Genomic DNA, 24,404 nt, shown 5'->3' on the forward strand with positions numbered 1-24,404 from the left:
CTCCTGGGTGGACGCTAATCAAGCCGTAAAATTCATCCTCAATCCAGTTTCTGTGAGGGTGAAAAAAGAGATAAAAATATTAGCCCAAGCGTGTTCTTAGTGTTGCTTGAAGCTTTCTTACCGATACAAACACACACACACACTCACGCAACTCCCATTTCGATTATGTCACGCAACATGATGCCGATGCATGCAACATACACACCGATGTCACATCTGACCCCGTTTCGGGCGACCGCTGTGACGCGTTGCGCTGCAGTTAGCGGGTTCGTCGCTTGTTCGTTCGGCGGTGAAGTCTTTTGATTGCGAATCTTATAAATCTAGCCTTGTCAATGCCAGTTATGGTGTGGCTGGAAAGGTGGAAATTCTTATCGAAGGAGGTAAAGCAATTGAAAAATAAAGAGAGAGATAGAGGGAGAGAGAGAGGGAGCAATATAGCAGAAAAATAGAACAATAAAGGTGACGTTCTGGGTAAAGGGGAGCGAATGAATTATGGATGAAGGCACCTAAAGCGTCGGGTGTGTATCCGTTCGCAATGAATTGGCTGGCTGGTTTATTGCTTTATTGCTTCATATAAAAACCAGCAAGAATGGATAAGAGATTTTTCTTCCTAGCGGCCTTCAAGCCAGGCAGGTTGAGTTGAAACAGTGGCGCTTAAAGTAATGTTTTTATGGCGCATTTGTCTCAAGCTTTTCCCGTTTGACCAATTAAAGCAGCACGATTTGGGAAGCTTGATTCTATCACTCTGGGGACTAGTTTTGCAAAAAACAAACAGCTGCAATTAATTTGTCTGATTCTTTAAGCAATTTTCCACCTAATAAAAATGCATCAACAGCAAACTGGATTTGCGAACCCGAAGCCAGTGAACATTGTTATCAAACGAACATGCTTTTTTCGCACCACACGTATCAGCTAGACGGTCGATCCATACGGTTCGTGACTGGTTCTTGAAAAATTTCTCCCTCGAACAGCTTGTGCAGGCCGAGCATTATTCCGGTCTCGGGACTGTTGGAGCTTTACCCCATCCCACGGGAGCCTCTTCACCTTCTTTGGTGGTACGATCGCACACCACTACACGCACGCGTTCGACATCGAAGGTTCGTCGTCTGGGTGCCGACACGAGGAAAACCCGGGGCTCGGCGTTGGAGCTTCTTTTCCAACCCTTTCTTCCATAAGTACACACGATCATCATCATCATCATGCTGCTCTTGATATCGCTGATCGCCGGTGGACGGTAAGGGAAACGCGAGCTTTCATTCCGTCCCCCCTTTTTTTCTCTCGCTCTCTCTCTCTCTCTCTCTCTCTCTCTCTGGATCGTGCTGGCTCTTCCCGCTAGGCTGTTGAATGTTGCACCAACAGGTCTGGTTTCGGGCGGTCTCCACTGCTACAGTTTGGGGATACGCGACGCAGGCAAAGAAAAACATAAAACCAGCTTACATTCCCGGCCGGGCGCACAGTTCCATTGCAGCAGTCGGCGAAGAAGCATCTCACGGGGCTCGTATGCGCTCTACTTCTACGGCCAAAGGTGTACACAAGTGGGAACAAGTGCCGCAGTTTGAAGCAGCGAAACAGTGCGTCAGTGTTTCCGGTAACCCGTGTGCGTGTTCTTCCACTTGGGAAGTTGAATTGCGTGTGTGTATGTGTACTGTGTGTGTGATAGCTCCAAAAGCTCGACAAAAGAAGCGAGAACAAACAGCAAACAAAAGCCAAGCGTCGAAAGGAAATCGAAAATTTTGAAAAAAAGAACATTTCACCCCGAACTTCCTGCGTGCTGCAATTTTGTGGCAATTGTTTAGGGTCGGAAAATTTTCGTTCTTTCCGCACGAAGGAAAAACCCTCGCGGCACCAGACCAGAGTGTTGTTAAGTGTTCTGTTGTGGGTAGCGAAAATTAATAAAAACCCAACCTACCGGTCTCGTTGGCTGAGTTGTTTTCGGTTCGACAGCAAACGAACGAAAAATCGCCTAACCCGGGGTTTTCGCAGTGAAACGCACAACCAAACGCATTCATCATGAAGCTACTTTTAGCGGTAAGAAATGGCTACTTACTACACACTCTTTCTTTCGCTCGTTCTATAAACACCAAATTTTCATCTTCGTTAAGAACCACTGCCAGAAGTAGGGTAATGAAAAAGGCAAGAAAAAAAATCCATTTTGATTTGCGTGTGCGTCAGTGCGGGCTCGTCCAAGCTCGGGTCAAATTTTCTTCGTTGCTAACTCTGTTTGATATTCTGCACACAGCATTGCTCTCTGAACGCGTGTCCTCCTTTTGAGCCGTTTGCCGGTGATCGATTACGTTTCTCGATCGATCGACGGTTTGAGGCGATCCGCGATCGGGTAAAAGGGATGGGGTGGGGATGAAGAAAGTCTCCACGTTTACCGTTACGTATTGAATTGCATGTGGTTTCGTAATTATGTTTCACTGTTATCGTTGGTGGGGATGGCTCGGTTCCAGCGAGCGTTATGTGGTGATGAGATAAAGCTGTTACGAGGTTCAAGTTCAAGTTCATGCTTCAGCGGATCAGGGTTGAAATTGGAAGGTATGGAAGCTGTGTTGGAAACAGTCGGAAAATGTGGGTTCAAGGAGGATGTTTCATCCGTATGGAGAATACTCCCTTGACTAAATTCGCTTAACAATGTTATTTTTGTCATTCGATCTTCGAACTAATTCTTAATATTTTTTTATATTAACATCATTTGTGAGTTATTTGTGTAGGCATGCTCTTTGCATTGCAAATATTTCACACATATTTTCTTGCAATTGCTGTTATGTTTCAATATTGATAAAATGAAATATGCTTATTTAAAGTGGATGTCTAAATTAGCTAACTTTCATGTAAGAGTATAAGCAATCTAAGCGGATGCCCGGGCTTTCAACGAGTCCATTCATATCGGAGGAATCGGTATCTCTTGTAAGTTTTTAAATGTGGGAGCCTCGAACATTTAGACGGCCTCGGACTTTTTAGGGGAATCGTATAATTTCTTCCCTTAGCTTTTTTCTTCAGCCCAGACAGCAGAGTGGATATTTTAGGGGTTTTGGGCCACAAACTTAAATTTTTCCTAAGGCTTCCAACAGCTTTACGGCCAGGCCGTTCTTGATGAATTAAAAGCTTAATCCGCGATTGTTTATCTGCATTAGATGTTGTACTTTAAAAGTGATTTTAAATCGAAAGAGACGTTCTGGATGTAACGTTTAACAGTAGTTTACCAAGCACCAAAGACAACCCTGAACTGTCCAAGACTTACTCCCGAGAAGAGCTATAAAATTTAATAAAACAATGTAATTTTATTTTTCGATGTAGCTCTCTGTTTCGTTGCAAATGGTAGTCCTACAGCATTATGATTTATAGCAGCTAGAGCATCACGCTGACGTAAGTGCCACAAAAATGACCTCCAAAAAGTGATCTTCCTCTCGATCAGTATTCTTATCCTTAGTAGTGCCCCACAACTATTCCCAACCAACCATCTGTTGTTTTTGCTTTGCGCATTTCCATAGGCGTTGTTTGGTCTAATGAAATTTAATTAGATAAAAATATCCACATACACCCTAGAACAGTCCGATCTGATTATTCTTCCACCGGTTACGATGATTCTACTGACTTACTTTAGAGTACGCCATTTCCAAGGAAGATTAATCAAGGCTCGGGGAAGATTATTAAGCATCATTGGAAGTAGATTAAAAGTAGGAGTTGCTTGGTGGGAAAATATTCTCCCTCTTTTTTTTTGCTTCTGCCTTCAAAATTAATTTACTGACGATGTAGTCCACATTAAGAGTTCGGTTGCCTCTCCGTGAACTGTGAAAGGTTTTCGCTTTATATTTTCCCCTCTTTATTGCTTCAATGTTTGCTAATTGAAAGTAATCAAAACCAATGCCAACCAAAGGCAAACACACTTAAGCCCGCACTTCAGAAGCTTCCGAGCAAAGTGTTACACACCGAAGAACACAAAGCAAACAAAGCAATGCAAATATTTTCACCTGCACAGGCCTGTTTCGACACACTTTCTTCTTGTGCTAAAGGAACGCAAACAGACTCGCCTGCTTCTAGCTGGAACCGATGTGTGCGTATATACGTCAACAGATTTGTCGTAGAAGACACCTCACCATCGATATGCCATGATATGCCGACTGAAACATATTCACCACGCGCCTCTTCCAGCCGGGCAAGCAATAATTGAGGGTAACCAAATTAGAATCAATTTGCATACAACAAAAAAAACCGGCGAGTGTAAATCTTTTGCTGGTGTGCCCCAAACAGGGTTGGTTTCGTGTGGCGCAGCTTTGTGCACGTAAATTAGTTGTCAAACGATCCCAGCTTGACTCATCCAGTCGAGCACCACGTCGATGAGCATACCGAGGCAATCACATGCTCCGTTGTAGGACCATTTCCTGCCAAGCCTCAATGACAATCTAGATTATTTATCCCAGCTCTCAGGAGGACCTGAAAGAATCCTCCGCAAGTGTGAAGCAAGAAAATGTAATTACATTAATGCTAATTATGGGTGGCCGGGTTGACCCCTTCTACATACACTGACACCCATTTTCAAGCCCGTCGTCGAAGCCTTATTTCTTGGAAGATTGTTTCCGTCCTAATAAACAAAGTAGGCCTATGCGCGATCGTGCTGGGTAGGGCGCCATCTGTCGGCTTCACGCTGCACTATGAAATATGAGCTGGGAAGGGTTGCGATGATAATTGAAATCAATCAGCTGTTCACTCACCCCGAAGCAGCGAGGTTTAACAGAACCCTTCGCGAGAGCTTTGGATGCACAGTGATTTACGGTTAAGGAAGACCACCGTGTTCGGGAAAACAGAGCTCATTAAAATGCAATACTTCTTCGAGCTTGGCTTCCGTACTAGAGCAGCAGCTTATAAGCGCATGAGTTATGATCTGGCTTGCACGTAAAAATTGAACGACCGCAAAGTAGTGATTAAATGGAGCATACGCATAGGTGCAACGTAAATTGCATAATCATTTGCGAAGCAACGGATTACGCCCGAGGGTCGCAAGACAATTAAAGACTTCTTTGCCTTCTCGTTGATGCTGCTGCTGCGAACCCTCGTTACATTGGTGACACTTTATAATTATCGTCTCTAGTTGAGTGAGCGAGCGAATAATTGGAGCACGCCATAAATTGGATCAGCACAAACGATGACACGGCTATAAGGGAATATGTTAATATCGTCCCTTCGTAAGCTTCCTTTTTTTAATTAAAATTACTACTGAAATACAAAAAAAACCCTCCTCTGCAAAGAAATAGTGACTCCACGGCGGTGGCGAAGAACATTGACATTGAAGAGAGTCACTTAGCGGCTTAAGCGACGAACCTTGCTGTGTGACCTTGGCAGTGTGCCTTGAGGGCACAACCCGTCGGACGCCGTGTTTGGTCATTAGTGTCGTTCGTTACCGCCCACCGGCTTACGTTGGTGCACAATGCGCTCTCCTGCCCGGTATGGTGCATGGCGGTTGAGTTGGTTGGCAAAATATTTACATTGCCCGGGAGACGTCCCGGCCATACATGGTGGGTGATCTGGTTCTCTGGTGGTCGCTTACACCGCAACGGAAACACCAGAAAGAAGGAAATGTAAAACCCCAACACCCGGGCGGTGGTGGATGGATCATTAGGATGCATTATTACGGCTGTTGGCCGCTTATCGTAAAAGTGGAGTTCACTCACACTGGGAACGCTGGAAAGAAGTTGGGAGACGTGACAAAAGAGTTCCCGGGCTGCAAGAGGGGTTTTGTGTGTGCTTTTTTTAGCTTTCGATGAGAATATCATTTGATGAGGTGATTTTTTGTGTGTGAAGTTATGATATGCGGAGGGAATTGTTGTTTAATGGAGGGTAATAAAGAGATAACGTTAGCGCCCGCTTTTTGAAGCTGAAGGAAAAGTATAAAAATGCAACTTGCTTTTTAAGTTTTATAGCAACGTATATTGAAATAAAATGTATTCACTTATTATTTCTTTGAGGCAGCTGTTTAAGAATTGCATTTTTTTAAATTTAGTTTCGACAGAGTTGATAAGTAATTTAGCAGGAATTTTGGCCTGCCAATTAATCCTTACTCCGGAGATAGCCGGGCGTTCGTGTTTTCGTAATTATGTCCCTCCGTTGTGAGAATTCAGACTTTTGACGACACTGTAAGAATTGGTCTCTAGAGAACATGACATCTTCAGGGTTGGTCCTCAGATTTATCGAACTTGGAACTTTGAGAATTCCTCCACACATAACAGCCTGAGCTCTTATTACACTCAACTATTTAGAGTGCTTTGAAAGTATTAAAGTTAAACAAAGAGTAATAATCTGATTTTTTTATGCTAGTGAAGCTTCAGTTTTCCGAGACAAAATTGGTAAGGCTCTCTGCAAGAAATCTAATCACTGTGATTTAGCATGCAGTATCTAGCAGTGATTTGAAGTTCCCCATTGTAAATGGGATCGATATAGATGAAAGGATACGAAGATCTATCAAAAACTACTCAAAATGAAGTGTTTGAACCTTCCAAGACTAAAGTCAATGGATATCCTTTATATTCCATATCCAACATTTGCCTTTAAAGAGTATTTTTGCTTTCTTCGTTTGATGAACGCCCTCGTCTTTCATATAAAAAACGAGTCATTTCATCTGTCCACAATAAATAGGTCACACTCGCATAACAGCCATCTTCTAGGCCGTGTCAAGCTTTTGCTTCTATTTGTTGATCTCCTAACCCACCGACCTAATCGATTTGTGCCCTGGAATGTGTACACACACTCAAAACGCGTACAGTAATCGGAACAAACTAGCCACATAAAGGTGCCATTGGTTGGCAGTACCCTCAAACCTCATCGCAAAACCACACGCCCCTACCATCAGCAAACTCGCGAGTCGCCGAGTTGACCGTGAAGGTGTTACGAAGCAGTTTTCCGCACGGAAAGACGTGGGATCCTCACGAAGACGAAGGAGATAAAATTGCAAATGAATGTGTGCAATGGTTGTGATTGCCACGATTTTCAATCGTACTGGTTGCCGTTGGGGAACCAGGTTTGAGGTTTGGTGCGGCAATGATGAGCAAAATAATGATGATAATGTGTTGGTGGCTGACAAAAAGGTATGATAAGGTGAGGCAGGAAAATAATTTTCCCAGCTTTTGCATACCTTGCTCTTGGATTTTCTTTCCGCACCCCGACAGGCTATGATATGCAGCTTTTAGCGGTCAATTGGTGTTGGTGGTGCAAAAACATTCCCTGCCCTGAAGCTGAAGCACGGGGACAACAACCACCGGCCCGAGGGTGGTATGGCTACAGAGGACAATTATCTTCGTTCAACGCCATTCTTCGTGTACGCAAATCGTAAACTTTTCCCCGGCAAAATCCCGTCTTCAACTACTTCGCGCACAGCATTCCCAATTACGGGAATTATGAGAAGCCTGCAGCCGGCTTGGTCTGTTCCTTCTCTAGCTTCTCCTACCCAGTTTGAGCTTCCTTCCCCAGCACAACGAAACATTATTTCATCAAAAACAAAACTATGTTACGAGAGGCAAAAAGAGATCGGCAAAAATGGCAAACGATCGGGAAGATGATGATCAACTCCAGGCCAGGTTGATCGATGAAAATAAAAGAAAGATCGTGCCAGCGAGAAACAGTTCATTCCGATGCTCCGTTTTTGTGTTCTGTGATCCAGCTCGGAGTAAGACATTGGCAGTAAAAAAGTTTTATGCACAACATAACGACCTCCATCATGGTCGGGGAATTTTTCCTAGCAAATAGCAATAGGTCAATGGACTGGCAGCTGGAGGTGGAGGTGGGATTCGCCAACAAACAATGGCCTCGTACGCAGTGTGGTCCACCTTTATGATTATGATAATCCTATCAACCTAGAATTTGGTCGACGGGATGATGGTTAACATTTTAGCTTTAGCGAATAGCATACGTCACACGGGATGAGAAACCGGTCTAGTCCTCCCCAGTCTAGTCTGGCGTTTGCTGGAGCCGTCCAACACAACGGTATCTTTGTTGGGTTGGCGGTTTTTTTTGCAGCTCGAAGATTGGCAGGCGGCGATCCAGATACGATTAATTAAACGATCGTTATCCGTTGCGGTACCTAGGGCGGGCCGGGGGGGACTCAGGCCGGAGATTGATTAGAGGAGGCGCTTCATTAGACCCAGTGGGGTGAAGCATATTTTCTTTTGGTCTGGAACGTTTTGTTGGAGGCGAGAGAAAGTTACCTCCTACTGGGGCTTGTGGCTTACTTACGCGATGTTGCTATGAGCGAAAAAAAAAGGTAATTTGATGGTGATGCGGTTTTTGGGGTGGACGGCTTTCGTTTAAACACCCATTTAGAGGTTAAACACTATTGCCGGTTCTTTGATTTGCGTTAACACCTTCGTGTGGGAAAGGGTTTTGCATGCTTAATGAGGTGGCAAAGTTTTCCCTTGCTTATTCTTTAATGCTACTTTTTTACGGAGATTAGTTTTCAATAAGCGATTGATTTAAATAGATGGATGGTTGAGGCTTTTAGAAGATAAGTTTTCCACTTAAAAGCGACATTTAAAATTAGGCACCATAATTGCCGTCATTAATTTACCTTCTTCTGCGTGGATAAAATGTAAAGTAGCTTCTTAGGAGAGAATGGAACAACAAATTATCTTCTTCAAACAAATCCTTGTCTCATCTTAATCAGGTTTTGTGGTATGGTTGTTCTTTACGTCAACCGAGCGCCATCGTTTCCCATTAATCATTTTAAAGATCTTTAGACATTGACGATGAAATCCATTATCGATGGATAATTATCATCAGCGTCTTTCATCGACTATTGGGACGCTACTGAGCTACCGGAGAAGCGCACAACCGTGTTACTTGATAAGCAACTGGTTTTTCGATTTCTTTGTGAAGTAGGAAATCGATCTGGAAACAATAAACGAGCTCAAGGGGAACCTTTTGATACGGGTTTCGATACGTGAGTTATAAATGACAATTCTTTGTTGTTTTGTTCTATATTTGTATTCACCTGGTAATGACTTCCTCCTTTCGCTTTGATGCACGATTGTACATGGAAAAGTAGGATGACTTCTTGCTTGTGCTGGACAGTCCTTCAGTAGCTGGCAAAGGTATCAAGGTTAAAGGAATCCTGAGACGATACGCACTCGTTGCTCGTACGTATGTGCTCATTAAAATGCGATGCGAGCATGAATCGATGAAAGGCTACCAGGAAAATCCATGATTGGGTTTCTCACTGATAAGGCATAACTACATAAATAATGAACTTCATTTGTTACTATTTATTGCAATGGGGTATCTGGGTTTAACGCAATTTTACTGCGAGACAGTTAGTTAAATGCTGAGTAAAAAGCTATAAAAAGATAGATGTGACAGCGGCGCTGGTCTTGACACGGCAAGACCGGGGTGATTTAATCAGAGCTGAGAGATGGTGCGGTCTTCACACGGCAGGACTGGAGGGCTACTTTGCTATGGGTGAAAACTAAGTCACAGAAAGCCAAAAATGGCAGGCCGAAACCTCTCGAGGTTTTAGTGCCAGGGAAGAAGAAGAAGAAGAGTGATCTTTCGACTATTCTTATTAAGAACCTTTTAAACCTTAAAAAATCGAATCTTCTTGATCATGATAAATAAAACTGGCAGTACTTAGTATAGGGTTTATACCACTGAATCGGATACTACTTGACCAGTTAAAGGACCAAAAAGCACCTTTTTATTCAATATAAATCAATAAAATTTGTATACATTTAACAAATCCCGACCATTCGTTAAAACAAGTTCTTAGAACCATAGTTGATTGAGCAACATTTCTTATAAGGTTTAAAAAAAATCGTCGGTTGAAAGACTTGATTAAGTATAAATGAAACCAAACAAAAGATTTCGTATTTTGTATTAACTTTATGGATTTCTTATTCTTCTAAATGTCGTAGTACAACTAAAAAAATCAAAACAATGAAATGCTTAATTTTTATCCATAATGGACGGTCTGGCCGGTCTGGCCATATTTGAAATTAGAATTTTGCTCACGTTTTATTTGAAATAAATTTCAAAAAATCTTTCAAGAATATGTTCATACTAAATAATGATTTATAAGTACAATTATCCTGTTCGGCATCGTTCTTTGAATGACTCAGAAAGCTTTCCAACTACTCATTTCATCTCATCACAATGTTGCATTGAAAGGGCTTGAGGCAAAAGCTGTCTATAACGTGCAATTACGCATTCAAACCAGCGAGCGTGATTATCGCTTTACCAGCCGCAGAAATTATCCATGAAAGCTCACTGGCAAACAGATTTGCCAAACAGATGCACTAAAACATGTGCATCATCACTAAGCATTACGCTCCCGTCAAACAGGAACAGGAATGAAGACATTTCGGTGTTCAGCCTTGCCGAGCAGCAAATTACGACCGACCGAGACAGGATAAATAGATAAAGTGTACACCGTGCCCATGATTTGCAATTGGAAAAGCAGTTTGCGTGCTGGAACGAGGCCCACAGGAAAGGCTTTACTACTAAGCTGTCACTGTCAAAAGCAGCGTACGAAGCAATGATCGGAAACGTCTTCACTCGAATCGCTGCTCGTAGCAAACGCTCGGCTGTGCGTAATTTAGCTAATCAATGTTGACCGGTTACAAATGATGGTTGGCCGCAGCTGATGACAGCTTTGACAGGGGGTCATCATTCAGCACGGGAAGCGGGGCGTTTGCGTGACAGCGAAATGTTTTAATCAGCGCCAGTGAGTGGAAAAGAATTCAGCCATTCTTCCCAGCTAGTTGGGTAGCTAGTGCAAACTCTCTCGTTCTTTTCACCTGCATCACTTAACGCTTCGTTTGACGTGCAACTACCACGGCAAACGTCCACATCCACAGGGTGACTCTTAATAACAACCACGGCGACGCAGTTCTTTGGCCTCTTGATGTTTTGCGATAAATTAACCACAGCGAGAGAACAGTTTCAAAAGGTTGCTTTTTTCCTTCTTCTTACACACACATACACAGGTTGACTTGGTGGTCCTGGAGTGCTGGCGTCTGTGCGAACAAACTCGTCTGTCGATTCCACGCACGCCTAGTCCCTCTCGCGCCCGGAAAAGGGTGGAGACGTTTTAGGCACGTTGATATTTGTCTTTCCTTACGCCTGCTGATTGTAATCAGATCGGGCAGCATCAGCACAGGCCCCAGCTGTTTTTTTTTTTTTTGCTGCTGCCTTACGGTTTAATGGACATTAGCGGCCCTAATGGATCGATAAGTGAGAAGGCAATTTGTGTTGTAATTACGGTGCGAAGAGTTATGTTCTCGGGTTTATGCTGTTGGACTGCTGTAACCGAACGCACGGAAGACACGGCCCATGTTGAGCTTTTATTTACCTCTTCCCGTACTTTTGTTTCTGTATGGCGAGAGCGGCGATTGCAGTGGGTCCGATTACGCTGGTCAGAAATCGCAGAACAGTGCGAACGGTGCTGGGATGATGTGATCTACAAGAAAAATGTTGTAGCAGCTCATAATCTAGATCGAGCGCACGGTGTCATTGCTTCGCAAGCGGAGCGAAATGAAGGGGTTCGTCGCTTTGCTTTCGTTCCCGCTCTCGACATGCAATCCTTTGTTTGCGACGCACCATTTCAACACTTGTCAACGGCACTGTGTGCTGTGCCGGTGCGAATAAATTTGTTTTGTGCAAAAATTTATTACCTCGTTAAGCGTCCACCGCGTTTTATGGGTCGCTCAGTTCTTGGCGCTCGATTTTGGGCAAGAAGGCATATAAATCATTCAAAAACGAGAAAAGAGGGAAGGAAAAATCTTTCAATCAACCAATCAATCTCGCATATGAGTTCATTGAGCTGAGGGAGCTGAGGTTGATGACTTTATTGTTAAATTTCGCGAAAATATTGCAAAAGAAACCTATTTTTTATTTTCTTCATTGCAAAAGATCAAGAACCCTTACTTACTCATAGAGACAGGCAAAACTTGTCTCCGTTGTGAGCCAAAGTAGCATATTGTAGATCGCTAAAAAAATACTCCAAAAACCCGTTCCTCTCAACAAGCTAAAGTCAGCTGAGATCGGACAGAAACCTTGTACAGTTTCCAACGGGCTTCCCGACGCTCGAAAGGTTATTTCCCTTCCGTTGCCTCATTTGGAATGCTTTGGCAACATTTGTTCCTTTATTTTATCACCAATCGCACAGTTCGCACAGTGGACGGTAGCGGTTAACGAAAGCATGTTTGCTCGCCGGCTGTGCTTCATGGGGGGTACCCGGGCATGATGCGCCGATTTTCCAGAATTTCTACTTTGCTCGCTCACTCGCTCGCTCTCTGTCTCTTCTGTATCTACCGTTAATACCCCACCCTAATGGGTTCCGCTAGTGGACGAAACACGGGGAAAAAGATCAGCAAATCCTTGACCGGTGCCAGGTGCTTGTCTGAAGGTGTTGTTTTGCAGCTTGTAAAATATTTTTGCGAATTGTGGTTTTACTGGCAAAGCATTTGACCTCCGGCAGACGAGTGCGTTTGAAATGCAGAAGTAGCTAACTTACCCAAACGATTGGTAGAAATTAGTACCAAGGGTACACACTGTTGAAAGATCATCTGTATGATCGACAGCGGTCCGCTATCGGTGGTACGTGCTGTTGTTTGGCAATGGCATGTGATTTCAATGGTTCTTCTATCGGGTTCGTCGCTTAAAATACGCACAGCAAGTCTTTCGTTTCGAGTGACAATTATTCACTGTCCTCTCGGATCGTTTTATTATCTATCGGCTATTTGAGTGTCCACGAATTTAGCATGAATTATTCATCTCTCGTGTGTGCGTGTAACGAGCTCTTCTTTCGGTGAATATGTTTTACTTTTGCAACCCTTTTACAAAATTCAGAGCTGCCTGAAACTAGAATGATGACCCGAAATTCCTTTCCTTCACTTGTCTCATTGCGTTTCTACCACAAAAATCCAAGCACAAGTTTAGGCAAGCAGCAACACAGTTTTAATCATATCGTTTCCCTGCTTCTTTTCTTCTCACTTCACAGGTGTTAACTTTCGCGACGTCCCTGCTTAGCATACAATGCCGTCCCCAGGCGATACAGTAAGTTTTGCCCGTGCCAGATCGTTCTCTGTTCTGTTGAATTCTTCAACACAAACCCCTTAAAATAAAAATGGCCATATTAGCATGCTATGTGTGGTTAAGAACATGATACTACTGGGCAGACAGAATCCAATTTGGGAGGGTGGGAGGTGGACCGGTTTAAAATGAGGGGGGGGAGGAGGGGGAGTGCAAAAGAAAACCGAACAGTAACCGTTGAGAGAACACGGAGAGGACGGACCGAAAATTTACATTCTACCAAAAAAAACCTTAATACCAAAACGACCTGATCTGTCGGTTGGGTCGTTGTGAACGACGCCGCTACCACCCATTCCCTAGTCCTTTTCTCCAACCACCACGTTTTTTTGCCTGCTTTCCTCTTTTGCACTTATTCTTTAACACTATTGTGTGTGTCTGTGTGTGTGTGTGTGTGCTTGTACGGGCTCCCCAAATTGTGTGTGATTAAGTTACGAAAGAAAGCGTGATGTGATGAGCAAAAGCAGGCATTCTTTCCACAATCCCTTTCCTTTTATTAGATCGTTTTTTTCTCCCCCTGTTGCTTTCTTCTTTAGATTTGAGGTTCTTTTTTCTGGTTTTCTTCTCATTAGTTTTCTTTTAATTTTCACTGTCGATTAGAACGCCCTAAAGCAGAGCACTGCACCGATACAAAACGGCATAGCGAATCCGGGCAAAGGCGCAATGATCGTGTCTGCGTGTTCTGTTTCGTAATTGGATGTTGTTTAGACTGTAAGCTTCCATACTACTACTACTACTACTACCACCGTAACGTATTTATTCTGTTCTAGAGTATCTCTATTTTTGGGTTTCCTTCCTGAGCCATAATACGTCTGTTGCTCTATTGTCTGAACCGCTAATACACAGGGATTGGGTGATGATTCCGCATGGGCGCCCGTTGGCGCAAACATATTTCTCTTTCAGCATTTTTTCTTTATTCCTATGTTTCATTTGTCGTGAGCATAATAACATGTGCATGGTTCACGCTGCTCGGGCGCAAATCTTGGCCGCGATGGACGTCCACGCTTCGTGACTTTGCAAAACTCACCCGTATCCACCCGTTTCCTTTAATAACCGTTAATCAACGATAGGGTAATCTGGTGGAACTGTGTGCTGGAAGCATTTTAGGGCAAATCCGCGAAGCGCCTGTCATTCTCGCGGGAGGACATCCTGGGGGAGAAGATTGGTTTCATTAAAGCGATACCGTTGGGAGGTGGACGGCGGCTGTCCGTATAGTCCGTTCCGGTAACCAAAAGTGTGATTAGAACGTTTGATGAATGGGTGAGGAGAACCGTTTATCGGCCAACGCCATCTACAATGGATGGTTGCCTGCTCGATTAACGAGAGAACAAAGCGCAACAAAAGAAGGTTGGAACTTTTGCTTTCGGTGTTGTGTTTGTTGGATGAATGGGAGAGGCCTGCCACCCTGGGGAACCACGCGATAAGGATCTTCGCGATCGTGCGTTTGAAGGTTGCTAAATTTGTTCCTCCCAGATTTCAATTTTTGATGATCGAATAGATAGCGAAGGTTGTGTTTAAAAAATAGACATGCTCATCCAGGCTGCTTCTGGCACGCTTTTAATAAAGTCATTTTCAATAAGGAAGCAATTGGTCCGGAATTGATGACTCTATCGCTTGATGTTTAATTGTTTCCTTTTTGTAGAATGTTTTATTGATTTACTACCTTGGAACCTTCGTTGTCAAGCAGAAAATAGAAATAGCAGAATCTCTGCAGCGATTCATACAGGATATTTCATTTCGGTATTGAGCATAAAGCGTTCAAAATACAATAATATTATCTTTAACATGTTTTAGTCATTTTACACCTCAAAAACTGCTCATGAAAGAAGTAACCAAAGCATGCATTCTATGTCGCCATTGGCGCCTTTCTTCAGGCAACCTGAAACGATGTCAGCTCTTAGTCTTAGCATCGCCGTTCCATCATTTCTGCACCATTCGATCCCTCCTCGACCAGTCATTGCGTGTTTGATTGCGTGCGTGGTGGAACACTTCTGCACTGGCTTCTTTCTTCTCCAGTTATACCAGTTAGATAACTGTACCTGGGCGAAGCATCTTCGCTCAACCGGACCAGACGCACCTTTATGCTTGTGCTTCGCTCGAGGGTGCTCTTTAACGCGCCCGAACAGCTCTTGTACGCTTGTTAACGATCCCCGGTAGCACCATTCTCTCTCTCTCTCTCTTTCTCTAGCTCACTGTTTGCAGCTGATTTGCTGTTGTGGTTCGTTGTTTTGCTTGCTTTTCGTTCCAACTAACGCTTGTTTACGCTTGTTTTCAATCTAACCCAGAGGCTGTGCTCTAACTGTTTGCTAATGCTGCCTCTAACGATAGCTACTCTAGCAGGCTGCTTCACCTGTGGCCAGACTCTTGTGATGTGTTTTGTTTTATTGTTAAGCAGCCTACTTTATGGGCATCTCTTCAGGCAAACCAGGGTTCCCTAAGGTTGATAACCGAGAAGAAGCGCCTACTAGTACAAGCGTGACAACCTCTCGTACACGGGGTTTAATTGAGAATTCGAGCAGAGACGACGCTGGAGCTAAAGGTTGTTGGGCACCGATTTTATGAGACTTCATGGGTGTAATTAAAATTTTAAACCAAGAACGGTCAGACTCATGTATGCGTTACGTTTAATTGCACCGGTTTGGGAAAGTGCAGCAAGCAACCGAAATAGCCGCGGTCTAGGTGATGATTCTGCATTTAAAACCGGTCACGACAACGAACCAATAAAACGAAACATAGGTTTCGCCGCACGGTCCGCCATGTCGATGGTGATCAATCCAGCGTGAGATCGCGATGATCGTGTTTCGTCAATAAAACGTGTCTGTGAAGAGATCGCTCATCAACTTAGCTGTTTCTATCCGTTTTTAATTATATTAACCGGCGTAAAGTTCGTCGTGGTAGACTATTTTCCGCGGAAAACCCACACCCTGTCGGCAGTGTTGTTGTATGTTGTGTTGTGTTTAGCCAACTGTTTGGTGACTGTGATGTTTCGAAACCCCTACCTCGGTGTGCAACGGTGTGCGTGCGATGGCGGGCGATAACAGGCAGTGAAGGATCCTAACTCTTACACGCGGCCATAATAAACCAAAAATGCTCAGAAATAACACCAGCGTAGCTTCTAGTAACCAAACAAAAACATGTACAGGTATGTTTACTGATCTCAATATTAATTCTAATCGCTTTATTTTATTTCTCTTCTTTCACCAACCTTCTCTTTGATTTGTTTTCGCTCTGCTATGCTCTATGTATTACTACTTTAACGACCAAAATGTATTCCTTTAGCGTTCTACTTTGACGGTGGGCTAGTTTCGTTTGCTTTATTTATGTTTTTGAAGTCATCAAAGGAGAGGGAGAAAAAAAATGGACCCAAATCTTCGCTCAAGATCGCGATAAAATTAAGCTATTGGAAGAAAAAAAAAACAAACTCAAGAATATTAATATTCAACAAGGCAAACTAGCTCTAGCCGCCTGCAAGCGAACGCAGTTACCTATCGTTGGGCATTATCATAATTGGTTGAAATGAATTAATTAACCACTCTCTTTTTTTTCTTTAACTATCCTCTCACCCTTTGCTCAAATCACAAATCTATTTGGCAAAATCTCCCCGTGATATTGTTTTACTTGGAACTGCCCTCCATTTTTCTTACTCTTCGGATCACGTTCTCAACCCATCCACAACGCTTTCCTGTTGTTCTGGTTTGGTCTCACTACCTCACTAGCTTTTCACCCGGCTTTGCACCACTTTGAAGCCGTTTCGAACCGACCGAACCATTAATGTGGCGTTTTGTTCCTTTTTTACGAACTTTGCAGGATCGAAAAGCAGGTGATTCGTCTGGTGCCGGCAGAATCGCGTGCCCTCGAACCGCTGCTAACGAACCAGCGCGGCTCGATCGAGGAAACCGATCGCATCTTGCGCGAGATCGAGCGTATCAATATCGCGATGGGATACAAGAAGAAGGTGGACGTAGCATTCCCCCGCAGCGGACAGGATACCGCGGGATACTTCTACCCACGGCCAGCTTACTTTCCACCCTCGGTAGCTCAGCTTAAAACGGTCCCAGCGCAGCACAAAACTTCCAAAGGAATAGTGCCGAACCCGTTTCACGCACAAACGTTCTTCTACCCAGCGCCGTACCTGCAACTTCCGAGCCCCGCAACGCCTCGAGCATTCCGGCTGGTTCCACTGGAGCCACAGATGGTACGAGCTAGCAAAGAACTTCGCACACCGAACCAGATCTACATCCTACCGATCAGTGTCCCGACGGCCGATGGGCGATCGAACGAAATTCGTTTCATTCCGAGCACGATCAACTTCGGATCGTTCACTCCGGTACAGTTGCGCGGGAAGGCACTCGATCTGGAAGGAAGACGATCGACAGCACAGAAGAAACCGAAAGGTGTGATGGAAGATGTTGCTGAGGTGGCCGATGCGGTACAGAGCACCAAGCTCGAGGAAGAACTCCTCGAAGAGATTGCCGATGCGGTGGATTACGAGGAGGATGAGGACGAGAAGCAAAACTCTGGCGCTGGAGGTGCGTCCGATACGCCAGCCATTACAAACGACAAGTTTATGGGAGGCCCGGTGAAGACCAGCGCGGCATCAGGCGAAGAAGAGGACGAAACCGAGCCGGACATTGAGTTGGTAATGCTCCAGAAGGTGGCCGGTAAAAGCTTCAACATCTCCAATGTGTTCAACAACTTTACACACCGGTTCAACATTCTCTCCACGACTCCGAGCACAGAGTTGCCGGGATCTCCCCCGTCCGAGGGACTGCAGGATCTAAAAGACCTCAAAGAGAAACCATTGACCGGCGAAGAAGATCTCCCGGCACAGGATAAGGGACCGTTCGGAATCTTTGCCACCAAGCAGGCTGATCCGGGCAGCGGTCTAATCATTCAACGTCTGCGCGTACGGCAGGGAGGCATTGCGATTGCTGGACCGGGTGGTGTAGCAACGGCGGGCAGCGGTGGTACGGCTATTGTCGGTCCCAACGGAACGGCCATCACACATCCGCGTAGTTTAACGATTGCCGGACCGGGTGCGAAGGTGTACGCTGTACCGGAGTCTGTTGATCTAGCAAAGACAATAAATGCCACCAAGCGAAGTCTCCCGCTGGATGCGGTCCTGGTGGCCAGCGGACCCGTTGTTTACTACCGAACATGAGCGACGAACGGTGGACAAGCTTCCTTTTTGAAGAGCGAATAGTGTAAATACGATTGTACAAAACTCCTTGTTGCAAACCTCTCGATAGCAAAGGGAATTGACTTGCCATGGTAGCCACGGCATTGGAGATGCTGATGTCCAGATGTCGGATGACGGCTGCAAACGACGAATTTCACAACAATGACTACGGTGACTAAGTGTTTAGCGTCCACGATTTCATCACGATCACCTAACCCAGCTGTGCATTGTGTTAGCGATAGTGTTTAGTGTGTAAGAATTTTTAAAAGACCCTTCTTTTTGGAGCACAATAAAGTGACAAAATTTTATTTATGAAAATTTATGAGTTTGTATGAGTAGAAGTGTTTTAATGGTTTTTGGTAGGAATTGAATTTATAGGTGTAAACGTTCTCTTAGCTTCGACGTGTGTTACTAGGAGGAACTGTCAATGTGCGTTCTTGTTTATTGATTTAAGTGTAAGTGGGCGTGACTTGTAGCAAAACAATTCAAAACCCAATAATTTGTTGTTATATAGCAATTGACATATTCTTCAATTTATAACAGGCAGTGTGCTTAACTTGATCAACACGTGTGATGCGTTTTGAATGGTCTTTCTGTTATGGAGTCTAATGTGGAGAACTTTGTGAATATCCACAATCATTTCGAATGGCTCTAAAATATTCTATTATTTAAGATGTTAACTAAACATAAACAAACACTTTTTACCAACTAACGAATCGTGTGACAGCATGATGCAAGTGTTTCTGCTACTACTAACCACTAAGAAAGGAGATGGCCGCAACTCACCATGGATATCGCTTGTTCCTATCAAGCTTATTTTCAATAGTTTCCTATTGACGCTTATTACTTTGGAGCTGGATGCTTATGCTTGTGAACCTGCCTTAGATAACCTTCTTCGTTGACTTGTGCGTGCTTCCCGTGCTTAACGAATGGTGAGAAGGAACGTGCGATGCTTGAAGACTGCCCTGCATTCTGCCAACAACGCGACTCATCCTTCGTTCTGTCCTCGTTTTTCCTTTCACCCCTACGAAAGCTTCTTCCCCTATCGACCGGCAGAGCTTCCAGCAGCACCATATCACTATCCTGCACCTGGCTTACCGATCGCGGGTCGGCAGTACAGTCTTATACCGGTGTCAGTGCCATTTCCAACCGGACTGTACACACCTGGAATGGTAAAGAACGCACAGGGTACAATGCCGAGTATAGGGATGGAGGAGAAATCTCCGGAGAAGCTAGTGGAAAATACTACTAGCCAAAAACGAATAAGAAACAAACCCGCCCAGGCTAAGAAACCTAAGCGAGTTATGAATGCACCCTTCGTACAGGCTCTCCAACAAGCCGATGGGCAGTTTAAGGTGCAAAAGTACACTTTGGCAGCTGCAGAACAGTCCCCAAAAACCTCTCCACAACAGAAACTGCTTCCGGAGCAGGACAAGAGTCAACGGCTAGAAGCTCAACGGCTTAAAACGGCAGGTAATCCTAACCCGGTTGTGGTTACTGCGACCGGCTCGACGACAGCCGATGCCCCGGTGCTAGGGCGTGTACCGGTCGCACCGACTGTCTCCGAGTACTACCCGTTCTACGGTTTCCCGATGACAGACAATCGGGAAGAAGCATCACTCATACTGGAGCCCTCGTCTAAGGCCATCTCCGGCAATGGTGGCACCGCCATCTCGACGCCCGTCTCACATGCGATCCTGAAGCAGGGCAGCAAATCGAAGATTCTCTTCCGACCGCAGTCGGTTGCTATCGTCGGTGCGAACGGGCGTGCTCACGCGCAGGCCGATCTTATTGTCGATTATGTGAAGTAAATGTGCCAATTTTTACCCGAGAAAATAGAATCAAATAAATCGCCTTCCAAACCAACTCCATTCATTGCATCGCCATTCATTCGAGCGTGTGTATTTGTAAATATTGATCATAATCATTGCTTCATCCGATCGCTGCATCAAGGGGATCGCTTGGGAACTTCGTCAGGTCTGCCATCAACAAACGTGTAACATAAAACCCAATGTTCATACTGTGTGTATATAGACATAGACAGCCACAACATCACTATTCTTCCTTTCCTTTCTTTTGCTTCTTCGCAAAAGAAATGCACTAGATCCTCCGTAGTTAGTATGCATGTCGTCTGCAGTCTGCACCATCAATTCCTGTTCACAACCCGCTCCTTCAAAACCTCCCGTTTCCACCTGTGTCCATCCTGATAGGTAAAATAAACACATCTGACAGACGTAACCTTGACGACAAAGAAGGTTCCCCTTGTCAAGGTTACTGTAACACGATCGTGCCGTAGATCATTCATCGTAGATCAGCATAGCTAATGTTCTCTTTGCTTTCTTCATACTCTGATTGCGTTTTCTTCCAAACAGTCCGGAACATCGTACTGCTACCGATGTGCTGAAGCTACCGTTCTATGGAGGTGCCCGTGGACAGATACTGGAGATTCGCAAAAACAGCGACGGTACGGTGGTTAGCAAGATACTGCGTGGTGACGATGACGACATGGAGCTGAAGGTACATCAGGTGGCGGATGAACCGTCCCCGGTCAAACAGGTGTCCGCCGAGCAGACACTGGATGTGAGCGAAGAGGACCTGAAGGGATCGGATCAATCGTTCGGTGACTACCTGCTGAAGATACAGAATGCGGCCGCATCACTTGTTTCGCTGCAAGAGACGGTGAAGAAGACGGGAAAACTCTCACCAGACCAACGAAAGGTGTACACCGACAATCTGGAGAAGCTCGGTGTTGCCGCCCAGAAGTTGGCCCACATCCAGCAGGCGGATGATGATCAGGATGCGATTCGATTCCTGTTTGACTGTAAGTATTCCATTCGGGGACGTTCGCTTTGATTCTAATGTCCTACCGAGAAGAGTTTTCCGTTGTCAACTCTAATGATTCATAAGTATCCGCTTTGACAGCCAACTACGAGACCACGTCGGCTGCAGATCCACAGAAGAAGAAGACCTCCTCGAACAAGATCACATCCTTCCCCGGGTACAAGGGCAAGGAGGAGAACAAGAAGAAGGAGGAGGAAGAGAACGTTGGGGAAGATACGTCCAGTGGAGATTCGGTGCAGGTTGACACCCAGGAGAAGGAGTCGTCGATCGCTGAGGCAAAGCCAGTTGGTGAGTACGATCTGCAAGATGTTACCTTCTGTCAGGACGTATATTTAATCGTCTTCACTTGTTGTATCCCTGCAGGTCTTGCCATTGCTGGTGAGGGAGGTGTTGCGTCGTCCAAACCTGTTGCAACGGCCGTCGTCGGTGACGGTGGTCTTGCAGTAGCCCGTCCGGTGGCGACTGCCATCGCAGGCATCAAGCCCAGTGAGTTGGGAAATCTGGGACTCCCAATCTCGGTCAACAAGAAGGTCCTAACCAAGGGAAAGTATGGATTGATTGCTGCGGGAGATGAAGCCGCCGGTGGAGGTGTGCTCGTTGGACCAGACTTTGAGGCACGTGTAGCACCGAAAGAGATTGAGGCAGAGATCGAAGACAACCGTCAGCAAGCGATGGCTAACTTCGACACGGAGAAATTCTTAGCCAACCTACGACTGAAGACGGCGCCAAACCCGACTCCACTGCCGAGTGCCTCACCACAATCGCTGGGAGCTTATCAGCCAGCGTCGTACCTACAGCAGACCGTTCCTTACATGCCCGATTATGGTGTTAGTCAGAATGGCTACCCAGTGTACACGCCAATCATCCCGTACTACAGCTGGACGCCTTACAGCTACCCGTACCAATCCACCCTGAGCGCTCTGACCGCTTACCAGATGGCAGCACTGCAATCGGCCCAGTACAATCCATACAATCTGTACGGAGGATATCAGCAGGCTCAGCTGCAGCAACCCATCGCCCAGAACCCCTTTCAACAGTACGATTATCCTCAGCGAGCACTCTACAATCCGGCACCGGTCGTCAGTGCGGCCTCTGCCTATCCGAACTATAACAATTATGCATCCTTCAGCAACCCTTCGCCATACCGATTTTTCTACTATTAGTCTGCTGATTGGCAGTGGCCCCGCCGACCACTTCATACTGAACGTTGTGTCAAATGGGGCCGCAACCCAAGGCTGACCCTGGGACCTGGTCACGGTCCACCCCGGTTTCGAGTATCTCAATCTCGCGTACACAAGAAATGGAAAAGCGCAACCCATTTGCGATGGTAGTAGTGGTTAGCGGGAGCAAAAACACACTCCCTTTTTAGAACTGTAGTTGACCAAACGATATTTTGTAGGTCTTCCGATTGGTGGCTGAGGTTGTCCGACCGATTGGCGTTACACCCCCCTCCTCCGCCAAACGTTGCTAATCCTAAGACTTACGAGACTGAACAATGAACGTTTATGGTGTTAGGTAATGGTAGGGCGCAACACGACAGCGTGACGGTGCGCACCGGGACCCCGATCCGAAAACCAGAGCTTTTTGTTGGCCATCTCGGGAGTGCAGGGATCGGGTCGTTCGGGTTGCATCGTTCGCTTGGAGTCGTAAACAAAAAGCGTAACAAAGCTTGCGATAGTTTATGGGATGGAACCGTCCCCGATCTGATAAGTGCATTTCTTTTAGATAGTAAGAGTACGACATAAATAAATAAAACAAAATGCTGAACGGAATAGCTTCCATTAGTGGAATTACAATGGATAACTAAAACGGTCATCGAGTTGGTGGTTGATTTATGAAGAAAGAAAGTAGAATAAATCGTTGAGAAAATATCTATATTTTTCATGTTTGTAATGAATAAATAAAAGGGCTCATGAAGTAGATAAGCATAAGATGTATTGTTTACTGCTGTAATTTAAATTCCATGTTGATTGTTCACCAAATCAAACCCCTTTTTTCAATCGTCTGATTCGTTTTGTGTGCTGTAAACCTGTCACAGCTACAGCTAACTTTATATACATTTTTCTTTATTAAATAAGCCTCGTTTTAGATTTGGTTTCAGTGTATTCTTAAACGTTACGAGAAATTCTGGTACTTCTTCAGCTGAAACGTTCTATTTAAGCGTTTTAATTTTCAAATAACATCCAAGCGTTTCAAGAAATAACGTATGTAACGCTAACGCGTTTCACTAATTGCATACCTTCAGGCGTATTTCTGTATTGACTGCGTTATGCTCTTTACCGTTTCGTTTATTCGGTCTAGTGTGTTTAGTTTTCTTTTTAACACTAGGCAAAGATTTCTAAAAAGAGAACTAAGTATAATAAAAGGCTTTGATTAATAAATGTTAAAAATAATACAGAAACCTGCTTAATTAGTTTCAATGCAAATGTATCATTATATATCACACCTTTATGAATTCTGCATTTTATTTCTTTCTGAAACAGAAACTCTTTATCATGAGATTGTTATTTGCCCAAAGCATCATTTTATTACCCAATCAATTGACCCCAGCAATTTACAGATCGTTAAATTCTTACTCGTACCGCGACAATGCATCCTAGTGATGCACTTTTAGAAGCAGAACAAAAACAGGAAAACTCCCGAGGGATCAATTAGCAGCTTCCCCGTATTACTGCCCTATCATCTGCGAACAATTTGAGCATCAGATTTGAACTGTCGTAAACCTGCAGCCCAACGGTCGTAAACGCGCTCACACATTAACAGCGTTGATGATTTTATCTTACTCCGATCGACGGCCGGTTTGAAGCTTGGAGAGTAGACGGTGCGCTCTCAAGAAGAGAACTTAGTGCAAGCTCAACAGTGACCAACAAATTCGATCACCTTGGCATCGGCTGCGTACATTCTGCATGCAGGGCAGGGAAGTTAACGCAACATAAAATATACGCCAACCGTCACCGTCGCGTTACCCATCGCTGATCCTCCACTGCGGATCGGAACGAAAACAAAACGAATCAGCATTGGGGAGCAAAAAGCAGAAGTGCACTTACCACCCCGAGCCCAAGCATAGCAGCACTGGTGATGGTGATGCACCCACCAAGCCCTGCTACGGCACGTCCTGCAGTAAGTGCATTTTTATTAAGGTAAGGTTAGTGCTGCATTGGAATGATGGTGGAAAGGGTGGAAATCGTTCCGTTCCCCTTGTGTCCGATCGCAACCGGAATGCAATTTTGCACCGCTTTCGGGCAAAACACACACACACACACACACACTAGGGTTGTGCACCCGCTCAGCTGATGATGTTCTGCACGCACAA

General features: G+C 44.9%; 1 protein-coding gene across 2 annotated transcripts; it reads left to right on the forward strand.

The window, feature by feature from the left end:
- The first annotated feature begins 1,463 nt into the window (after positions 1-1,463).
- Positions 1,464-22,887, forward strand: LOC118511504. 2 transcript variants are annotated; one of them, XM_036054673.1, is made up of 6 exons: positions 1,464-2,028; positions 12,983-13,038; positions 19,284-20,057; positions 20,623-21,071; positions 21,158-21,379; positions 21,455-22,887. In XM_036054673.1, exons 1-6 carry the CDS (start codon positions 2,011-2,013, stop codon positions 22,252-22,254), a joined length of 2,319 nt encoding a protein of 772 aa, XP_035910566.1. In that variant the 5' UTR covers positions 1,464-2,010; the 3' UTR covers positions 22,255-22,887. The 2 variants fall into 2 exon arrangements, with proteins under 2 accessions (XP_035910566.1, XP_035910567.1); XM_036054674.1 differs by having other exon boundaries at positions 21,173-21,379.
- The last annotated feature ends 1,517 nt before the right edge of the window (positions 22,888-24,404 follow it).

This window comes from Anopheles stephensi, chromosome 3 (genome assembly GCF_013141755.1).
Source record: "Anopheles stephensi strain Indian chromosome 3, UCI_ANSTEP_V1.0, whole genome shotgun sequence".
Classification (NCBI taxonomy): domain Eukaryota; kingdom Metazoa; phylum Arthropoda; class Insecta; order Diptera; family Culicidae; genus Anopheles; species Anopheles stephensi.

Bases quoted from the DNA above. Each gene is read 5' to 3' on its own strand.
- LOC118511504 (XM_036054673.1), top strand. The intron at 13,039-19,283 runs GTAAGTTTTGCC...CCCCTACGAAAG, and splicing joins TGCCGTCCCCAGGCGATACA to CTTCTTCCCCTATCGACCGG. The intron at 20,058-20,622 runs GTAAATGTGCCA...TCTTCCAAACAG, and splicing joins CTTATTGTCGATTATGTGAA to TCCGGAACATCGTACTGCTA.